Source organism: Prosopis cineraria, unplaced genomic scaffold (genome assembly GCF_029017545.1).
Source record: "Prosopis cineraria cultivar Desert tree isolate PC_DT_omini unplaced genomic scaffold, ASM2901754v1 PC2, whole genome shotgun sequence".
Lineage (NCBI taxonomy): Eukaryota > Viridiplantae > Streptophyta > Magnoliopsida > Fabales > Fabaceae > Prosopis > Prosopis cineraria.
This window is the reverse complement of record NW_026555333.1, coordinates 40983528-41006962: the sequence shown is the minus strand read 5'-3', so window position 1 is coordinate 41006962 and position 23435 is coordinate 40983528. Positions and strand designations below refer to the sequence as shown.

The 23435-nt window shown below is 32.4% G+C and overlaps 1 protein-coding gene across 1 annotated transcript; it reads right to left on the bottom strand.

The window, feature by feature from the left end:
* LOC129298369 (probable jasmonic acid carboxyl methyltransferase 2) lies at positions 1-5307 on the bottom strand. Its single transcript, XM_054936773.1, has 4 exons — positions 5168-5307; positions 4135-4539; positions 1697-1963; positions 1-760 (listed from the first exon to the last, which is right to left on the bottom strand). The coding sequence occupies exons 1-4, from the start codon at positions 5240-5242 to the stop codon at positions 386-388; spliced, it is 1122 nt and encodes a 373-aa protein (XP_054792748.1). The 5' UTR covers positions 5243-5307; the 3' UTR covers positions 1-385.
* Between the last annotated feature and the right edge of the window lie 18128 nt (positions 5308-23435).

Below are 23435 nucleotides of genomic sequence, written 5' to 3'. Positions count from 1 at the left end.
TTCGGATAAATTTACTTATTTATTAATTTTAAGTAAATATACATTTATAACCATTGATCTGAATTTTAATGATTCAGATAGTACAGATATTTAATGTCTGTATTAAGTATAATTATCAAATCTAACTCCCTCTACACACATATACATCACATACTGCAAACCCACAAGCTAAGATGTGTAATAATGCAGGCACAATTATGGACCACTTGAAGTTAAAGCATGCACTTCCCAACATGCATGACATATAAGAGCGCGCATTATTAAACAGTACTAGAAGCAAAGATTACAACGTTTGAAATAAGGACGCTACACAGTAGAGAGATAGAGATATTGGGCGGAATTGGTTGGTCGAGAAATAGGGAAGTAACGAGAGGTACGCACGAAGTCAGGAGCGCTTGACAAGGGACACAACCAAGTTGGTGTATTTGGCGGAGGTGCGCGACAGATAGTGGTCCACAAGCTCAGTGTAGACTTGGAACAGCTTGTCCATGACGTGGCTTCCGAATTGGGATTCCAGCATGGACTCAACCACCGCCCTTACGGTGCGAGCCACTCGCTCTCCTCTCGTCATCGTTCCCAGCGCCTCCCAGTGCCCCGCCGCCTCCACCGCCTGATCTCCGCCATCCCAGTCGATCTCACATGCCTTCTCTTTCTCCACCATGAATGATCCTTCCTTCAGAACTGCTAATTTTAACTCTTGCATGCACGGAGCATAGTAGGGAGCATCAAATGAATCCACCTTCTCCTCTTCAATTAAACCCTGCATGTTCACCGTATATTAATTTATAGTTACCAGGTAATCAAGTCAAGTGTGTGCGTGTGTGTGTGTGTGTAAGTCTATGTTGTGGTGCTTTTTCAAGAAAGGGTGCTTGTTAGGATGTGCAAATGTAAATAAATTTAAATTGAGTTGGAAAATTTCGTATTTGTTAAAGTTAAGTTTAGTAAGAAATATATAAACATGGAAGACCCATGAGCTTGATCTTTGTAGGTAAGCCAAGTTTGTGAGTCAATCTATATACATCTGTATTTTGAACCAGATGTACTACTTGTTAGGATATTCAAATATAAGTAAATTTAATTAAATAGAAGTATAAGTTGGGTTTAATAAAAAAAATATAAAAACATACATGAAATGACCCATGGGCTGTAACTTTAATTTTAAGATTTTGAGTTAAAATAGGGTATCTCCTTTATCCATCATTACCTTCCCTCCTTTAAAGTTTTTGCTCTCTGTCCTCAGTAAGTGGCATTAGAATCTAGTTTTGTTGTCTAGGAATAAATGTGAAGATAATGTTTAAAGCCCATAATTACAGACTATTTGAAGTTCAAAAATAAATCTCGCATTGATTTTGCTTAGAAACTTGTGTGTATCACATTATTTGAAATCTGAAAATTAGATAAGCTGCTATGATTACAGCAACAAAGATTAATTTTGGTTTGGATGAAGGGAAAATGTTAAAAAAAAAAAAAAGAAAAGCAATTGGTAAAGGTAATTCTCTCTTATACTTTTCTTTTCTCTTTAATTTTCTCAAGTTAGAAAAGCTAATGGATTTGGATGTTATGAACAACAACCTGAGTGATTTTGAATTGATCATCTGGGTGTACCTGATCTGACATGATACTTTTCATATCAATTAAGTTCACTCACTTTTGAATTAGGTGAGAGCTAGAGATAAGAGAAAAAGGAAAGACGTACTTGGGAGACAAGGGACATGAGGGCTTGGGCCAGGAGCTCCCACTGGTAGCAACTGTGGGGAGTGGTGGGGTCGATGGAGTCTCTACCAATGAGGGAAAGGACCATCCGTCCTCCACGAACCATCTCACGAGAACGAGACTTGAGGAACACTGTAAAGTCATTCTGGAACTGTCTTGAATACGCTTCCACCACGCTCCTTGGACTGCTCTCTGATATGTAAATCTTTCCCTTGTTCACCAATCCCCCTCCATCCAACCCAGCAGGAACCTGCATGCATCCATTTTTTTCACTTTTATTATAATATTATTTACAAACTACAACAACAGACTTCTTCTTCTTCTTTTTTTTAACTCATGCCAACAGAGGTTTACTCTTTTATTCCTTTTTCCATGTGACATGGACCATGTCTAGTAAATTTAAGGGAAAATCACTTCACAGGATTTTGTAAGGATTTTACGTATCAAGAAGTCCCATGACATGTACAAAATAGTTGCAAGTCTCGAACTTGGCAAAAAAGAAAATGACAACTTGGATATGAGTTTAATATCAAGTTGCCATTTTCTTTGTCAAGTTTTAATTGGACAGAACTTGGGACTTAGTGGCAATTTATACATTTTATGGGACTTTAACATAATTGAAATCTTGTTATGGGACTTCTCAATAATGTTTCCTAAATTTAATTTCTTCTTATAATAATATATTAGCTTGTCTTTCACTCAGATTTGAATTTGATGATTGGCATAAATTTACTCACTTAATGAGCATCCCAATAATAGTTATTGAATTTCATTAATATTTTAAAAAAAATATCAAGATACTTTTCCCTTTAAAAATTCTAAACAACCCTTGTGATTAATTAGAATAGTCCTCACATATGCCATCTCCTTTAAAAATTTGAAATTTGATATTTTATAAGTATTATATGACAAAATTTCTTACAGTTGTTAGATTAAATCTTTGCACTTAAATTGAATAGCTGTTATATATCTTATAATGTATGTGAGACACTTCTTGCGTGAGTGAATTTGTGCTATTTATTATATTCAAATTCCTTTTTCACTCTCAAACAATGAAAATGTACTTTCTTTCCATTGTGCCTTTTATTCTTTCTGTTTCAAAACTTTTATCTTTGAAAATGATTGCATACATATTAAAAAGTACAATTAATGTGTAAAAATATGATTTACTTTAAAACAGATTAAGACATGCAACTAATAGTAATTTTAATATCTCAAAGGATAAAATATGAAGCATTTTGAAAAGAAAAATTATATGAAGCAATTTTTTCCTTTTAAAACGACAAATATTTTTAAAATAGAGAGAATAATTTGTTAATTTGAGCAAGTGCTTGTGTGGATGTGCGAGAGGGAGGGAGTGAGTGGATAAGAAATTCAGTGGATTGGGACCACACGTAACAGTTAGGCCTAATTTCCACACACGGGACTTCTGGTAAGAGTTAGGACCACAGAACATAGTATTGTAGCTCTTAGGAATTAGGATTGGGTACTGTGACTACAGTTGCTTGTGCATTGACCAAAGACATATCTGAAAGCCCTCATGATTTTCTCAAATTTTGACGTTAACGTAACTTGAAACACTTGCAAGCCTCCTCTTCCACTCACTTTAGTCATTTCAAAAAAAAAAAAAAACTATGGATCCTAGTTTTAGATATGTATGTATGTATGTATGTATGTATCATGCATGTTTAGATTCCATGATTAAATAATTTTTTTAGAAAACGTTGATTAAGATTATTTGTATAAGATTAATCAAAATCATCTAAAATTTCCTGAATTTTGAAAGCATTTGAGTTGTGGAATAAATCAAGTGACGATAGATGCATTTGATTTCAATTCACATGCAGCAATATGAACACAAAGCAATATCCATGTACAATCTATATGAAAAATGGAGGAAAAAATTGAAAGTATTTGGCACCACATATTACAGTCCATCAAGCTCAATTTACAATATACTTTTTGGAAAAATTACATATATTAATTTATTGAATAGACTTTATAATCTTAATTTTTTAAAAAAATATAAATATAAATTTTTAAAATTATCCTTCATTTTAATGGAACTTTATTAATTAGGAAAACATTAAATAAATAGAGAGAAAAACATAATAAGGATAAACTGGTAGTATTAATGGAATTAGTATAGTAAATGAAACTTTATTTTTGTTAAAGTATCTTATATTTTAGAAGGTCAAATCATCTTAAAAAATGTCTTATAAACAAGGATTGGGGAGTACATTTAAACTACTAAAGCTTAAAGTACGTGATTTCATTTAGCATGTGGTAAAATCATGCATGTTCATTTAATCACATTCTCTCAAATTCAGAAATCTTTCGAAAGCGAACTTTAGAGGATTCTGATCCATGTATATAAATCAAAGTATTATAAAAATAATTGCGGAGATCAATTTGACGTACCTGAGAAAGCCAATGGAGGCTAGAAGAAGAGTGAACAAAGTGAAGACTATTAGATGGGAAGAGTGGACAGTAAAAAGAGCCAGGCACGCCAAAAATAAAACATCGCCCCAACTCGCTTCCTTTCTCTCGCCTCAGTTTTCTATAGAAACTTGGCAATGAGGCGAAGATGTTGTTGAAGTCATTCGTGTACAGGTCATTCAAATACACCTTCAACTCCAGCGATGGTCTCCCGAGCTGACGCGTGGTGGCGCACACCGTGTCGAGTATGTCAGAGATGACCATCAAGGCGTTGGGTCCGGAGGAGCAGCCCAGGTCGGCGATGCCCATGTTGTCTGTCCAATTGGAGCACACGGTTTCTACAATGGCTTCCTTTGTTGCAGCCATGGACACAGAGATAATGGTGTTCTACATGCAACATTTACTTACAATTTATTATTTGTATCATTATGAATGTTTGGAAGAATAGAGGTTTATGGGTTGAAGGTAATGAAATGAACTTTTTTTTAACTTAAACTTTAACCTTTTTGTTTGGATAGGGAGAAAAATAGAGATTAAATGAAATTACAAAGAAAAATTCTAATCAAAAATAGTAAAAAAAAAAATTACTATTTTTAAAAATGTCTCCTCATAATTTTCTTGCCTCTTCTCGCTTCATCCAAACAAAGCCTAGTTGGAGGAAAAGTGGGAAGAAAATATGAAGGAAAAATTATGAGGGAAAATTCATAAAAATAGTAAAAATATAATTTTAAAAATTTTACCCCATAACTTAGCTATTATTCCCTATAGGAAAAGAATACTCGCACAACTATGCGTGCACGCACACAAATATATCAATACTATGTCTGAACTTAGGATTTCTTTCAAGCAAGAGAGGTAACGGCCACTGAGACAGCTTGCCGTAATTGACAGCACAGAGAGACACACACATATCCAAACATGCAATACCCACACACGTGCACAAGCACAAGTTTAATTATAGCAAGAAAGGAAAGGTTTGTGTTAGTAGACTGAGAGTTGAGGAAATGAAATGAACCTGAACGGCTGAGTTCATAGCATAGCTAGTGTCGCCTGCTCCTTTGTTCATGTGAAGTACTTGCTCAACCTGCATGTCTTAGCTTGTTGTGACAAAGTGTTATGTGTTGAGGGACTAATAGAGTATTTGGTGTAGGACTCTCTCTCTCTCTCTCTCTCTCTCTATGTAGTGCATGAGCCAAACCTTTGGTTTCTCTCCATATATATAATACCCTGCCCCGTATGTCACCGACACCACAGGACAAAGAAATAATGAAAAATGTGATTAATAATGTATTCCTATTATTAATTATATCATGCCAAAATTAATTAGTGGTGAACTGGTAATGAAATTTATAGTGTTCTAAGTTTGCTTCAATTATTTGTTTGGTCCTTCAATTTTTAATTTTCATTGATTAAGTTTTTAAAGTTTTCGTAACTATATATAATTACTCCTTATGATACTATTTTTTTTCCTTCAAATTAAACCGATTGTGTATGATTGTAAAATTTTAGAAACTTAATTAATTGATAAAGATTAAATTTTAGGGATCAAATCAATAATTGAGATAAATTTAAGAGATTAAAAGTTTCATCATTCCAGAAAAAAATTAAAAACAATGACATATGAAAAGCCAAATGTCCATTAATAAATAATTGGCTTCTTATTTAAGTTTATTGGATATGTATTTAAACACGTCAAGTAATTAATACGTAATTTCTAATAAATTAGTCTAATTTATACACGTTTTAATAAATACATATATACATACATACTGCTAGCATAATATGTGTATGCGTGTGAGATAACAAATTCTTTATGTAATAAGTGTGCATATATATATATATATATATGTATGTATGTATGTATGTATGTATGTATCAACCAAGTGGATGTGACATATATGATAGTAGTTTGAGCTCTTTAATCATCATCTCAAAGTTTGATTCCTGAAGGTGTATAGAGACCATATCACTTAAAAGAGAATAACTCTTTAAATGGTACTCAAATTTTGGAGAGATTAATTTCATAATTTTCGACTATGGGAATACTTTTGAGAAATAAAAAAAAGTATATATACGTATCAAAAATGAAATTATTAATTTAATTAATTTAAAATTTTAATTTCACATCTACCTTGAATTTTCTACTCTATAGTACCTTACCCATCTGCGCCATGAAATAAACATAAAATATCAGAAGTATCCGAGTCAAATCCTCCCGTATTGGATACAATCATGCTTTGAGAAAATAAATTAAATAATCAATCCTAAAATATAATAATATCAAATAAATAAGATCACTTCAATGCTAAAAATGTATACTGTTATAATAATGAATGCTTGTTATTTATTTAAATTAATCTATTTTATTCTTAATTGAATAAATTTGTTTATATCTTATAATTATAAACTATAATTTACTTCTTATAAATAGTTAAATTATCAAAACAATTATCTTTCATTTAATTACAAAATTTTGTTTTATAGCGAGCACGATAATTAAAACAGGTTATTAGATTAAGGAAAGTGAGTAAACTTTTATAATAAAAGTTTCAAATCAACTTTTTAAAAAGTCCATATGAGTTATAAAATGCACGTGGTTTATTTCAGATTCTTTATAACTTTTTTTGAATCTTTATTTATTATTTAATTTTATTGAACCTTTTCAACATTGTTTTCTGGATTAAAAGCTATTTTTCTCCCTAATTTTTTTAAAGGAGTGCTAGGCACTCTACATTGAAGGCTAGGGCAATATCTTCTCTAAATAATTTTTTTTTTGAGTAAATCGCCCTTTCCTCATAGATCCATTCCCTTCTCTATTATTTGTTGAGGTAAAATAGTTGTGGGGCTCACGAACAATTATAGAAAAATATTTTGACCCCTTTTGCCATGATTTCCCTATTAAAATAGGCAAGTTGCCATTGCCACTTTCAGCCCCTTTGGCCCATATTAAATGGTCAAAATGGGTTATAATGTCTTATTGTCATTATATTTGAGTCTCACAATTATTCCACTTTAGCAAAGATAACAAAGAAGATAACATGTCTTTGACAGAAGAACAAGTTTGCTCTTTAAAAAAAATTAGAGAGGAATATTGCCTCACTTTTTAGTATAAAATGCCCAATGCACCTCAAAAAATATTTAGGGAAAAAATTAATATTTAACCTTTGTTTTTATTTTTTTAATATTTTTCAATTGAACTCAACAAAATTTAAAGTTTTTTTTTCCAAAAGGAAGCACTAAAATAATATTGTTAAAAAGGACCGTTGCGTCAATGATGCTAAAAGTATACCATGAAGTGCACAATTAAAGAGCATGGGTCCATTAAAATCTCATTCCATCAGAGAGAGGCCAATCCTTTGGTGGTTGTGTTGTGTTGTGTGGTGGAATCCCACTCCCATGTATAATTAAATCCTCGAGAATGAGATTCTATTGTCAAACAAGAAACTAATTATTAAACATATTTTGGTAAGAATTCTTATTCTCATTTCATTTTCTTAGTAACTATTACAATGTTCTAATTAGCACAGTAAATTAAAGTAATAAATTCCCAACACGCAATGGTGTGGTGTACATATTTTCTTCTTTTAAATATTATCTTATATATAAATCTCCTATATAAATTTAAGGACTTGCTTCAATTCCTGTTGTGGATATTACTAAAATGACGTTTTCAGACCGAAGTTTTGTTTCTTTGTTGACTTTTGTTCTTATTTTTGCCCCATCTTTCCTTTTCAAATTGAAATTGTTATAAATTTTTGAGGTGATAAAATTTTTAGTCTCTCATTTTAAATTAATTATCGATTTGGTTCTTTAAGTTTATTTTTTATCAATTTGGACCCTTATATTTTCTTAAAATATGATATTAGTCCTCTAAGTTTTAAAAAATAATTTTACTCTCAAATTAATTTAATGTGTAAAGTATTTTGATGACTTGACATATATATGTAATTGAATTAGAACAATTCAACTCTCAAATTTGTTTAATTTTTATTAAGTTAGTCCATTGCCCTGTGTTTTTTTTTTATTTTTGTGTCTATTTTTTGCCTAAATAATTACATATTATTTTTATTAATCTAAAAGGTTGTTATCAATATTTCGCTGTCAAGTCAAAAAATTTGAATATTATTACCTCCTATTTAAATAATAAAAATTAAATTTAATAGATTAAATTAATAATTAAGATAAATTTAAAAAATTAAAAACTTCATTATCCCTGTATTTTTGGTGAATTATTGTTTTGTGGTCTGATTTGGACAGCACAAAAATATGTAATTATAAGGGTATAAATGGGTTATAATAAAAGAATAAAAAACATGTTCATTACCTTTCCTATTTTGTAAATCGGATGTGGATCACGTTGAAAAATAGAACGTACAATTATTGAGAACGTGTCAACGCTGTTACCCGTTGTTGGATGAATGAAAGCCATGGACGTAACCTGCCTACTGGGCAGCTTTAATTTCTCATAACAATAATTTCAACGACAGGGGGCCAGACGTCTGACAACTAGAACCATCCAAATGAAAAGCCATGTGGTTTTTCCTTTTTGGACAAAAGCTAATTAGTCAACTTAGCTTGAAAATACGAACTAGTAGCGACACTAGGATCGGATGTGGGTTGATTGCACAGGGATTACGATTTACTGATGTTTTGGAAGGTGACAATAACTTCAATGGGCAGCGAAGTGGGCCACAGCCGATGAAGTCACGTGGGCAACAACAAGCTCGGAAAAATATCTGAACAATCTACAAATGCCGGTTCGACCTTATTAATTGAAAACTAGTCAGGTAATCAATCCAAAAGTGATGCATAATCAAGGAAAGAGGGAATGACCTTTTTTTTTTAAATAAAATGTTACGGAAAACCATACAAAAGACTAATGTTATGTAAGTGAGAGAATAACTTTTGAATCATCTACAGTGGATGTAAACTAATCAAAACTGACAATTCAAACAGTCCAAATGATTTTCTTTTTTTTTTCTTCCCCCTAATTTCATAATATGATGTCATTTTTGTATTTTCTCCCATCTTGGGAAAACAAAAGGGAAAAAAAGCTCACGCAAATCGAATCTTAACCCTGAGCCTCTTGGCTCTTGTGGTCGATCCCAAACCCTAATCCCTCATCTTGTTCAACCATCTTCCTCAATCTCATTGCACTCGTGCTCTATTCCTCAATCTCATCAACATCATCTTAGTTTTGCTCGTGACTATCTTTTGTTGCAAGTTTCTTCTTATAGTCTTCCTCAATTTCTTCTAGCCGTCTTCATCATAATCATGCAGTCATGCTTGTGATCATTTACTCATCCTTAGTCTTGTAGCTCCATCTTCCTCTATCTCATATCTCTATCTTCCTCATCCCTCTAGTAAGTGTGTCTTGTCTACCTTTTGGTTAACAAGTCAAAGCTCTATCTTCTATTATTTAATGGTTTCGGTGCATAATGCTAATTATGATTTTGTAAATTTTGATTAATCTTACATTTATTTTATAGATATGGATGCCCCTACTCTAGCCCCAATGTGTAAGTTAATAATCCAAGTCTTGCCACTAGTACTCTTAGTTCTACTCCAAATAATGCGTCTAACTATTCCAAATACTAGTTCTACCCCACAAACTGTTGTTGGTTCTAATAGTAATACCTCTATCCTTCAAGTATCATCTACATACCATCTCTTTAGGTAAAGACTGATCCTACATGGGAGTATATTGCATTTAAAAAAGATAGAAGAACTTGTGTGTATACTTGCCTTCATTGCTTGTTGTCATTTAGAGAAGGTGGGATAAATAGGATGAAGCAACATATTGTAAGTGTTTCGAGAAATATAACTTCTTGTATGTTAAGTTTTCACATGATGTTCACTATAGGATGATACCATCTTTGAAAGAAGTTTCATTGGCAAATAAGAGGAAGGTTGATCATTATTGTGTGCTTGAAGAGCATGTTGATAACCCATAATGTGAAGTATTTACTCCAAATCCAAAGCTAAGTAATCAAACTAAGAAGGCAAGTTCTAGTATTATTGCATTGAAAAGAAGGAAAAACTATTAGTGGTGGCAATTATTTTGCCCCAAGCACAATACTTGGCTCTCAACTAGGCCATAAGAGTGCATTGTCATCTAAAGTAGCCCAATATAAAGCTAAGATGGTAGCTGCTAAGTAGCTATATATGAATTGCATTCTATTTAATGATGTTAATTGTCCTTACTTTTAATTGGATTTGGATGCAATTGCTACTATTAGCCTAGGTTTTCATTTGAAGAGTTAAGGGTTAATTTTTTGCCTAATTGCAAAAAAGAATGTCAATTGTTTATTGAAAGCCATTGAGCCATTAGGAAAGAAAATGGCTGCAAACTCATGGCTGATGGTTGGACTGTGAAAGGCAACGAGTGTTGATAAATTTTCTTGCTTATTCTCCTATTAGTTTGGGTTTTCATAAAATATATTGATGCTTCACATATAATCAAAGATGCCAAGAATTTCTTTTCATTGTTATGTAAAGTTATAAAGTAGGTTGGCCTTGAAAATATAATGCATGTAGTAATTGATAATGTAGCCAATTATGCAACTACTAGCAAGTTGATTTGTGAAATAATCATATTTATTAGTCACCCTATGGTCCTCACTATTTGAATCTTATTTTGTAAGATATTACAAGCATGCCTGATGTATTTGACCTTGCAACAAAAGCATCAAATATTACTATTTTTATGTATTATCATATAACTTTTTTGTCATGATTTAGGAGAAGAGATGGTTGGAAAGAATTGTGCATTCGAGAGTGACCAGGTTTGCTACTACTTTCATTACATCAAAGAGTTTGCATGAGTACGAACATGACTTCCAAGCCTTGGTCATAGATAAATGTAATGTGTCCAACGTCATTAGCCATATAGTTTCCTAACCATAAAAACCATTCAATTAATTTAGAGACTTAACAAAGAATGATATGATCAACCTTAACTATTTAAAACTACAAAAGATTAATTATAAATACTTTTGAGTGAATAGGATCCTAAAATAACCCAACTTTGAAAACAATAGTTAATGTAAGGTCTCTCTTATCAATACACAGTTAACACCAATATTAAGGTAATCACTGGATTAACCCAATACATTACCAAGTTTGTAATACTTGCATAAATGGAATTTCAAGTTGTCATACTTAAAAGAATACTTAAATATCATTTTTGTAAACTAAAATCAAACTAGAGTATTAATACTGAAGCATGGGACACCAAAAAATGTTTAAAGTATGTGCATTTTGAAAGAAAATAACAATTCAGTAAAAATTAGTGGAGTTCACTACAACATATCCTTATGCATCGTAGCATCTTCGATGCTATGCCATGAGTTGCAATTTATTTCAAAATTTGACAAATTTTGCCGCTATCAAGGGGCAAATTTTTTATGTGCCCTATTTCTCCATCTGACATCCAATTGAGATAATCTAGGTATTCACAGAAAGCTTCTTACAGATACTAGCTAATGGTATGGGTTTTACTCTCAAAATATTTTACATAAAAAAGTTAGAACCTGAATGCATTTTACCCATTTTTCACACTTTTCACAACACAAAAGTGTCTAAAACCCAAATACATGTGGCAAAGCTATAACTGACACCTATACTATGCTCAATAGACTTAGGAAAACTTGTGCAATACATCACATACACATAATAATCACCATATCTCATTTCCAAGCCTTAACCCCTTAATATAAAAAACAACTAGGGAGGTCAAAAATTTGCTTTGAATCAATATCCATGTAAAATAAGTAAGATATTCCAACCTTATACTTGCACTAGAATTTGGGCTTTATACAAATCAACACATAACATACATATAACCTCAAGGCCCAAAATACAACAAACTCAATCATGCAACAAATTAGTGCAAGCATAAATTCAATTATAACCCTAGTTGCCAATATCCTAAAGTTACATATAAACCAATGAAAATGGAGGAATTATAATAGGAATAATTGATTTCTAAACCTCCAAAGCTTTTCCCTTTTGGATACCTGAGATAGAACTTGTAAAATATTAAGAGAGAGGGGTGAATACAACTACTCAGTAAGTAAAGTATATCTAATCTATGCAATTGCTTATCAATTAATATTAAACATATTTACATATGAATACAATCCCATAGCATATGAATACACTTATTTCATTTCACTTATGTGTATAAATTTCATACATATTACAATCAATTTATAGTGCTCATTACCATAATACTCACAAGTCACAACTATGTGGTAGTAGCAATTCAATAATCATAACTTGCCACAATTTTAACAACCATATGATACGTCAAATAATATGGCTTTGCGCTGCGGCATATGGCACAGAAGCACTTTCTCTTATTTTTTCTCCTTTCTTTTGGTCCCAATGTCTCAACTCTACTTCAGACCCAATCCTAAGGCTGAAATCATAACCCAAAGCATTCATTAGGACCCTTTGACCACACACCATATTAATTTACTTTATCCTCATTTAATCTAGTTAATAGGGGTTTAATTTTCTAAGATATTACAACTCTCTCTTTCTTTTATGAATTTGTCCCCAAAATTTAACCAACCTACTAAAATCATACCTTCTTAGTACAAATAAGAATGCTATTGCTTTATCTTCTCTTTAATGTCCCATGTAGCATTACCGAAAGTCATTCCCTTTCAAATGAATTTCACTTGATGAATTGTCTTGTTTCTCATCTATTTCTTCTTCACATCCATAATTTGCTCCAACTTAACCCTATAAGTTAGATTATCACATAACTCTACATCTTCTGATTCAATTATATGTGACGAGTTAGGTTAGTACTTCTTCAATTGTAAAATATGGAACATATCATATATGCCCAACAAGTGAGGAGGCAAGGCAATTTAATACGCCAGTGGCCTAATCTTTTCTAGAATTTAAAAGGGCTTAATTTATTTGGGAGTCAATTTCTTTACCCGAATAGACCTCCTAATTTCAGTCATAGGTATGACATTCAAAAACATATGGACACCCACCATAAACTCTAATGGTCTCGTCCTCTTATCCACATAACTCTTCTACCTACTTTGAGCAGTTAAAAATTTTTATTTGACAATATCAATTTTTGTTATGGTTTTACCAAATTTGAACCCATTATGCTTCTTTCATTCAACTTAGTCCAATAAAGAGGCAATCTACACTTTCTACTATATAAAGCCTCATATGGGGCCATTTGGATGCTAATATAATAACCTAGGAATTTTAAGTAAAAAAAATGTAATAATGTGTTTTAATTGTAATTATATTATTTCTTGGTGTAATTATGACAAGAAGGTAAGCTGATGTAGTGGAAGCCATGTAAGTAACTTACATATTAGGTCCCAAGTTCTAATTTGATTGTGGCCAAATGGATTATTATTGAATTGCCCCTTCTTCAAATCTAAAATATATCTTCCTCCTCTTCTTCAATTATTCCAGACTTATCAAGAGAGAGAAAGAAGTGCTCTAATTTTTTGTTTCCTTTGCACCTTCTCCTTCTTTCCTTCCATTTTCAGTCATTATTGGCGTGAGTAACTACCATTGCTTCATCCATCCGTGATTGATAGCTGCTGGCGTTCATTTGCCATTATTGTGTGTTTTCCAAGATCCCTCCATTCTTCCCTATTTCTACTTCAATCAACCTCTTCATCCTTTTACATAATTGAGGCTGCCAAATTTCTTTCCTCTCCTCTCATTTCGTCAAGTTGTGAGTAGTGAAGCATAATGGAGCTTTATTGTTGTAGGAGGTTTGAGCTATTGATCATTTTCTTCCCTTACACCATCACTCTTCCTTCACCTCTATCATTGTTTCAAGTGCATCCAACCCTTCTCCCCTACTCCTTATTTGTTTCGCGTGTCTTTGCATGTTTAATTAACAGAGATTGTGATTTGTTTCTTTCCTCATATTGCTATCATGAGAAAAGTGGAGGATGAGATGTAATTTTATTCAATTAAAGTCAATTTACCCATTAAAGAAATGGAACTTGGAAGCCTGATTTACACACACACACACACACACACACACACACATTAATATGTCATGTTAGAAAATTTGGGAGACGAAACTTGATGAAAAGATGGTTTGGTTTAAGTTTGAGAATCAACGCATGTGAGGTGTTCAACAAAATGTTTGTTAGAGGAAGTTGTACTTGATTTTGAATATTTTTCAAATTTTATTAATTCTTATGGGAAGTATGTTTATCTTGGTTGTTATTGATCTATGAACTTAACTTGGAAGTTGTAAAGGAAATTTGATTATGAAATTAATAACATGTGATTATTTAAATTCTTGGAGATTGATGGTTTGTTGATAAAAGATTTGAATGGTAGAAAGTTTTTGAGTGGGTTGGAAATTATGTATATTTAGTGTTTTAACAAAATACTAATGAGGAATTTTAAAATGAAGCTTTAGTTTTAAAGTTTCAAATCAACTATAGTTTAATATTAGTGGGGATGATGTTGAAAAGGAACTATTGTATTGGTTGAAGGATTAATAGAATTTTAATATGATTTATAGGGTGTTTGGAAAAGAAGAAATGTGATTGAAGTTAAGAGGTGAGTTTTGAACTCTGAAAAATTTAGGTAAGTGAATAGCATCCCAATTAATTAATAATTTAATTTCTTTTATATTGAATACTATTAAATTATATTTATATGCATATTGATACAACTTTAAATTTTAATATTAATTATTTTAAAATTAATTTTTTCATTATATTAGGATTTAAGGGGAAAATGTAGAAATATTCTATAATTGAATATCTTTAATTATTTAACATATTGATAATGTTTGAGTTACGAGTTGAGGAATGATTTATCATTCTGATTTATGAAAGGAAGAACACTTAAATTCACTTATGACGAGTATGGTGAGAAATATTGGAAAGAAATAACACATTGATTTTATGGACCCATGTATGTTAGATTTAAAATGTGGGATTAAATCATAATGCTGGTTACTAATGGCAGACCTGTTAACCCTTGGCATGTCATGGTTAAATCTTAGCTAGTTTAGTATTTATGAGCATCATACGGACACTTACTTCATGGGCTTTTATGCCTGTGCTTATTATTTATGGCCTCCTGCTGTACTTGTTTCATGGCTCTTATCATACTTGTTATTCATGGCTTCTTGCCATACTTGTTTTATGGCTCCTAACCATACTTGTTAGTTTCTTATCCTCGTAGCCTATGTGTCTAAATTTGTTTGTTATTTACTCTTATGAACTTGTTAATCATTATGATTAATTCCTACTAAAGATTGAGTTTTGAAACTTATTTTTTCTTGATTATTTTGTAAAGTAATTTGTTATTTTTACCATATATGGATTGATATTGAGTTATATGATTCTTAAAATATTTAAGCATATATTGAAAGGTTAAAGTGAAACTTGAATTTCTAATAAATTTTATTTGAGTTCATATAATCATGATTTACGTGTTTATATAAATATTGATAAATATGAGGCATGTGCTTATATTATTTTCAATTGAATATTTTATTAAAGTTGTAAATTGATTTATTGATATACTTTCTCTTATTTCCTTTAATTGTAAATTAGGACGTTATTTACTAGAAAGTTATTGTTGGTCTCAAATGCCTTATCTAATGCTAAACCTCCTACTAATCACTGAGGGCTTACTGCTGAGCTAGGTGGATAATTGTTTTGCTAATACTGCTTTTTATGTAATGATTAAATTTATGTGTTAAATTATGAAAGTTTGTTAGGTGCTTCATATAGGCTATAGTTAGGTTTTTTATTTTGATATATATTCTATTTGCTGGCTGAAAGAAGTTGAGCTCTTAATTGATGTGATAATTTGTATGAAACATTGTATTATAAAAATTTTAGGAGGTCCTATTTATAAGAAAGGTTGTGTCAAAATTTTTACAAAAAAATCAAAACTTTTATTATAACATATATTATTAAGTATATTATAATTTTGGCATAAATTCAATTATATTTGAGAAATAGGAATATTTCGACATGTGATATGTTTCACACCCCATGCCGATTATCCTCTATTTTTAGGCATGATAACTCAAATGAAAACTATTATTGTATGAGAATTCTGCTAAAGGCAAGTGCTTATCCTAATTGCCACTCAATTCTATAGTATAAGCTCGTAGCATATCTTCTAGAGCTTGGATAGTTCTCTTAGTTTTACCATCAGTCTGGGGGTGATAAGCCATATTAAATTTCAACTTAGCACCCATAACCTAGTGCAATGCTTCCTAAAAGTTTGATGTGAATCTCGAATCACAATATAACACTATCTCCTTTAGAACCTAGTGTAGTCTTACAATCTCCTGAATATAGACTTTTGGAAATCTCTTTAAGGAGTAGTTAGCCTTGATGGCTAGAAAATGTGTAGAATTAGTCAACCTGTCCACTATTACCTATGTGGCATTATAATTAGAGGAGGTATATGGCAATCTCATAATGAAATCCATAGAGATGTAGTCTCATTTATACATAAGGATCTCCAATGGCTGCAAAAGCCTTAGGGGTTTATAGTGTTCAATCTTCACTTCTAACAAGTCAGACACTATGAGATGTATTTGTCACATCTCTTTTCATATTGGGCCACCACAATTGACTCTTTATGTTTTGATACATTTTGATAGCCCCTGGGTGGATAATGAACTTGCTCCTATGAGCTTATGCCAAAATGGTCTCCTTAATCCCTTTATCACCATGCACATGTATCCTATCTCTATACACCACAAATCCATATCATTGAAATCAAAATTTGTGGTCTTGTTCACCTTAATATCATCTATAATCCCTAAAAGGTACTTATCTTCTAACTGAGCTTTTCTCAACTCTTTCTTAAACTTATTGGTTATCAATGTTGTATTTAAATCATACATAGCAAAATATAGGCTGTTCTGGTGCTCACTAAAGAAATTCTTGAGCAAGTTTTGTTCATGAATCATCATCCATGCCACATAGAGTGTCTTGTGACTCAAGCATTGGCCAATATGTTGGCCTTCCCTAGATATTATTTTAGCTTAGAGTTATAATCTTTTAAGAAATCTATCCACCTCTGTTGTCTCATGTTCTACTCTTTCTGGTCAATTAGGTATTTGAGGTTATCATGATCATTGAACACTTTAAATTGTGAACTATATAGATAATGCCTTTAGATTTTTAAGGAAAAGACAATAGCTTCTAGTTTAAGATAGTGAGCTGAGTAATTTTCCTCATGTGATCTCAATTGTTTAGACACATGAGTTATAACCCTGTCATCTTGCATTATTACACATCCCAATCCCTTAATTAAAGTATTAGTATAGACCACATATGGCCATTTGTGGTCTAGAATGATTAATACTAGCACAGCAGTCAATTTCTCTTTCAAAGTCTATAATGCTTCTTCATACTTTTCAGTCTAAATAAAAGGCAAATCCTTTTTCATCAACTTCATTAAAGTAGAAGAAATTTGAGAGAACTATTAGATAAAGCTCCAATAATAACCATCTAAACCCCAAAAAACTTTTAATTTATATTATCGAAGTCCATAATATTTCCCTTATCTAATTACAATTAATACCTTCCTCATTATGCCACATGTCGCAGTGAAGGATGGGTGCGCCGCAATGCCTGGTGTAGAATTCTAATTAATTAGGACATGGAGCAGCTCATGAAACAGAAGGAAAAAGAGCAAAAGAGGAATCAGGCATGGAGAAGAGAAGGGACCTCTACTAGGGCAAACGTTTTTGGGAGCAAGGACAACATTTTTGACTTGCTACCTATTGGGTAAGTCTCGTACTACTTTAACCTCCAATTCTATCCTATTTTCTCCTAGTTTTAACTAATGAGAAATTAAATTTAAAAGTTTTAAAGAGATTATTTCTTATCCTATAATAATAGAAAGGTCCTTTGGGACTAAATTAGTACTTTATGACTGGTTAGAGTCGAAATGATAAAGCTTTAAAACTATAGGCACAATTTGACCTAATCTAGAGAGAGTAGTAAGAGAGAATTTGATTATGAGGAAGTTAATGCATGTTGTGAGTGAAAATTGGCTATAGTTTGCGTGAGTGAATAAGAATAAAGGAAATGAAAGTGATTAGGTGCTTGATTACCATAATTGGCACTTTTTGTCAATGGTGAAATTGACTTTGGGTACCCAATTGTGCAAATTATTGGGTGTGAAGTGTTGATATCATAAAAAGGAGTAAAGTAAGGTTTTGAGTACAAGGGTAACCCTTTCTTGTGAACAAAAGGGTTAAGGTAACCATATAGTATATTATGTTTATTAATTATTATAACAGTGAAGAAGTAATGGTATGATTGTGAAATTGTGGTTTTGATAGTTTTTGTGCATGATTTTGCATTATGAATAATTTTAGCATGAAATTAGACTTGTGAAAGGAAAGTTTGTTGATTTTTTACTTTATTTGATATATATGTATATGTATATGTATGGTATGAAAGAGTAAAATTGAGATAAATTATGTCAAAAAGCATGATCATAGGGGTAGGAGTTCACCCAGGATATGTAGGGATGTGTGTGTACAGAGATGTGAGTGAAAAAAATTTATATAGTTGGGCTGGTACCATAGAACATTTAGTAAAGTATTATACGGGCTAATACTATATGTAATCCGGTATAGCATTATAATGGGACTATTATCATAGGACATTCAGGCAATCTAACAACTCCTTAGTGCCTGTGAGGGTGCAAATAAAAGTCAACAATGCCTCTATCACAAGGGTTTGATGAGGGAAATCATAGTTCATTGGTGGAATAGATTACCTTTAGCTGGATGTTCTACCACTGAAAGTGTGTTCGGGTCAATGAGTTATTGATCCAGTAGAGCTTATGGTTTTGTATTCGAGAGCATTGAAGGTTTAGTGGCTAGATGATTATGCTAGTATGGTATTTGTGTGGAAAAGCTTTGAAAAGAGGAAATTCTATGTACCTTGATATATATATATATATATATATATGTGCTATTGCACTAGTTTTGTTACTTTGGTATGGTTGCATATGGTAATAGACATTTAATGAACTATATTGGTTACTAAAATTTTTATCTCACTCATGGTTATTAAAATTTTTCAGGTTCTAGTAGTAATGGTATGAAAGGGAAAGAACTGGGCTGAGAATAAAGATTTCTCCAGAAAGCCTTTATGAGAATCAGTATAATGAAATTGAGTAAATAATAGTAGTTATGTATATAAGTTGCCATGAGAATCCATACTTGTGCATAAGTTTGTGAATGTGTGTATGTATGCATGATTTTTGAGTTCTACCCCACTGATCTTGTATATATGTGTGAATGATGAAATGATAGTGTGGGCTAGTTGATGGATAACAATGTGTATGGATATGATGAATGTATGATGTGTATGAGAAATTTAGCCTTGTATGAGATTGAGAATAAGAAATGAAATTTTTTCTCAATGAGTGATATGGGCAGTTTACAGGTCAATTGTGTATATGTGTGTTGTATTATCTATGTGATTAGTCAATTAAGTGTATATTGTTCATTTAGATGTAGTCAAGACCCTAAAAGTGGCTAATGACATATGTTTCAAATGGTGATACTCGAGTGCCAAATTTTGACATAAAATAGTCAAAATACACTTGAGTGTCTAACTTTTAAATAAGATACCGAATTGAAATGAAACCAGTATCATTAGTTAGATTTTGAAATAAGTTTCGTGTGGCCACTTGAACCACCCTAATTGAAAATCAGATGCAAAAATGAGTCCACATTTGAAGTTTGCACTAAAAACTACTATGTGACAGTAGAATTAGATGTGTGTGCCACAGCGCATGTATCCAGATGCTGCGGCACATAGCACAAAGTAGGTAGTTGTGGTCTCTGTGCCACATGCCACAACACATGGCCTTTATTTTGACTTAATTGAGTTAAATTCCATATGTTGTCTTGTTGACCTAGAAGTGCTATTACATAATGCTTTCGCTATGTATTACTTTACAACTCGGATATATTATTAAATAATTTTAAAAATATTTTATTTGAGATCTCAAAATTTTTAAATAATTGGTTATTCATACAAATTAGTAAATTGTGTTAGTAAGTGAGTGGAGAATCGTATGGTAATATTATTGAGGGCATTACAAGGTGCATGGGTTCTAGCATAGGGTGCAAGGATTATGGCTTAGGGTGCAATGGATATGGCTTCGGTGCAAGGAGTTTGGCTTGAGTACAAAACTTTTGGCTTGAGATGTAAGGGTTATAGCTTAGGTACAAGGGTTCTGACTTAGGGTGCAAGGCTTCTAACTTGGGTCCATGTGTTTTGGCTTAGGATGCAAGGCTTCTAGGTTGTGTTATAGTAATGAGATTTACATGTAATTCGTAGTCATTTTCATGTAATTCTAGGGCGTTAACAAGGGCATACTCTGTATGTGATTGATTTACATATAATTTGCTTATATGTAAATTATTATTCAGTCATGTCTACAAGTTTCTTTACCTATAAATTTACATGCAAACTATAACATCCCAGTTTTTAATCGCCTGATTAATAAAACCTAATTAAGATAATTAAGTAAGTTGATGTGGTGTATGGCTAGGGAGGTCTAATGAGCATATTTGATTGTATTTTAGCCCTAATTGTAGGTTCGATATCAAGGCAGGCCACCCGAGCATCAAAAGGAGAAGAAAATGAAGAGTGATGTTGCTGTACCATACATCGCAGTGTGGAGATCATCTGCCATGGTGCACAGACATTTCTGATGCGAGGGAGGACCTCTCTGTGCCATGTGCGACGGTACATTGTGTGTCCGTTACAGCGCATGGCCATTTTCTGTCCGTTGCTAAGCTCTGCTGGGGTTTGCTAGTAGACAATATTGGGAGTATTTTGAAGGCTACAAACACCCAAGGTAAGTATCACACTCATTAATCTCTCCACCTCTTCTACATTATGGGTTTATAATTAGGGTTTAATAGTGAAAGTAAAATTTCAATCCATATAAGTTATGAGTCTAAATTTATTAACTCAAATGGAGTTAATAAGAGTATATTAGAGTTTCTAAACCTAATATAATAAATTTTTGGTATATTGGGTTGTTCGACACCATTAATATCCAAAAATCTCATTTATTATGGCTAGTTGGAATATTGTGATGCCATAAATGGGAATTTAATGGTTTGTTAATGTTATTAGGGACTAAAGGTAATTAATAAACCCAAGGGATAGGCTCAAATTCTTGTGGAGTGAATGTTGGGCAATTTAGAAGCGGAGATTGAGGGTCTAATGCTTGAGATAGTAATGTTGATGAAATTTAACTTGGTTGATTGTAGTGTTTAGCTCTTGGTCACTTATTGGATTGAAAAATTCAAGCTTGAAAGCTAGTAGATTGAGGGATAAACCTTTAAACTCTTAAAGGTTTGAGGTAACTGAGGGAAACCTTACTTTAGATAGTTATATATTAATTAATTGTAAATTGAATTCTACTTGTGAATGTGGCACGCATGGGTTTTTTTCAATGTGAAAAAGTATGTGTTAGTTCCAATGGGTGTATGAAAATTAAATGTGCATAATGTTATTGTGGTTGGAAATGCAAATGACAAATCAAGATGCTTCGGATATGATCATGCATATGTCTTGAGGAAGATGAATGTGATAATGTGTTGTAAATGAACAATTGTGATTGAAAAATAGGTATAAGTGTTATAAGCAAAAGATAAGAAATTGATGTGCATTTGGGTAGCGCATGGTCGTGAGCCTAATGTGATTATGGTGATAATGAGCAAATGAAAATGAAAATGTAAAAATAAGTAATTATTGATTACGACATGATCAGTTGTAGGAGTTCGCTTAGGGATTGTGAATAGAGAAAAAAATCCATATAGTATTTTAGCTGCCTCTAGTGCATGGGGGTATAGTTTTGTCCTACAGTTTTTCGAGGGAATAGAACTTATCTATTATAACATCCAAAAAATTTTAACCCTGATTTGTTAACTTAACTAGGGTAGTTAGTGAGTTAATAAGGTGTGTGGCCAAAAGGGCTTAACTTGACATAATTGTTATGATTTCAACCTTAAAAGTGGATCCGGATCGATGGCGGGTCACCCGGCCAAGAAAAGGGGATGAAAGAGTGAAGAGTTGTGTTCTATGGCACACGCTGCAGCACGTGATTGGTCCACCACGGCACACGGACACAATTTAAACGTAACAGGCTCTTCCGTGCCATGCATCGTGATGAAGGGTAGCGTGCACCGTGGCGTACAAAAAAAACTCTAATAAATTAAATTCATGATCTGTGTGAAAACAAAAGAGAGAAAGAGGAGGAAAATGAAGAGCTCAGTTTTAACTTTGCTAGGGCATGACATTTGGTCTCATTGTGGATAGATTGAAGCTCCCAAACACCCAAGGTAAGATTGTGGTGCTTCCTTCTTTCCTTCCCTCTCTCATTCATGATTATTTATAGTAGGGTTTGAGTTGGGAGATGGATTTTCAGTCCATAGGAGTATAGGTCCGATTCCATTGGTTAAAATGAGATTAATAGGAGTGATTTAATGTGTTGGAACACCACATTGATGACTTTAGGAATGGTTAGTCCATAAGAGCATTTAATATCCAAAAATTGGTATTTATGAGATAGTTGGGATAGGTTAAGGTACATTAATGATGGTTTGAGGTATTGTTAATGATAATATACATTAGTGGAATCTAATGAGTCCATTGGGTATGAATGGGTAGTGGTTATGAGTTGATAAAATAGTGTATAAGGAGCTTTTACATTGATAGAGCTTGAAGAGCTAGATGATGATGATATCCTTATGATTTGGTTGTAGAGAAGTTCGTCTTGGCACCTTTTGAGCTTGTTGAAGTTTGGGGAAGTTGCTATAGTGAGGGGCAAACCTTTAACCTCTTAAAGGTTTGAGGTAATTGGGAGAAACTTAATTTTTATAGTTAAATGTTAATTGTTTGTGAAATGTGATTTGTGAATTAATTTGATAATGCATATTGGCAAATGTTTGAGTATGAAATGGTTTTGAGAAAGAAAAACCTCAATTCTACTGCCCTTGATGTTTTATGAAATTAATTGTGATTTACTACTATGGGTGAAGAATTGTGATGAATTATGTGTTAAAGTGTGGAGTATACGTGTTATGTGAATTCATGTGTTGAGTAATGAATGTGGAAATGCATAAAATGTGTGAAATGTGTATGGCTTGATTATTGGTGGGAGTTCACCTAGAGAAAGGAGTAGTTTGATTAAAAATCCACATGGTAATAGTAGTGACCATTGGAATCGAGAACTAGCCTTGGCAC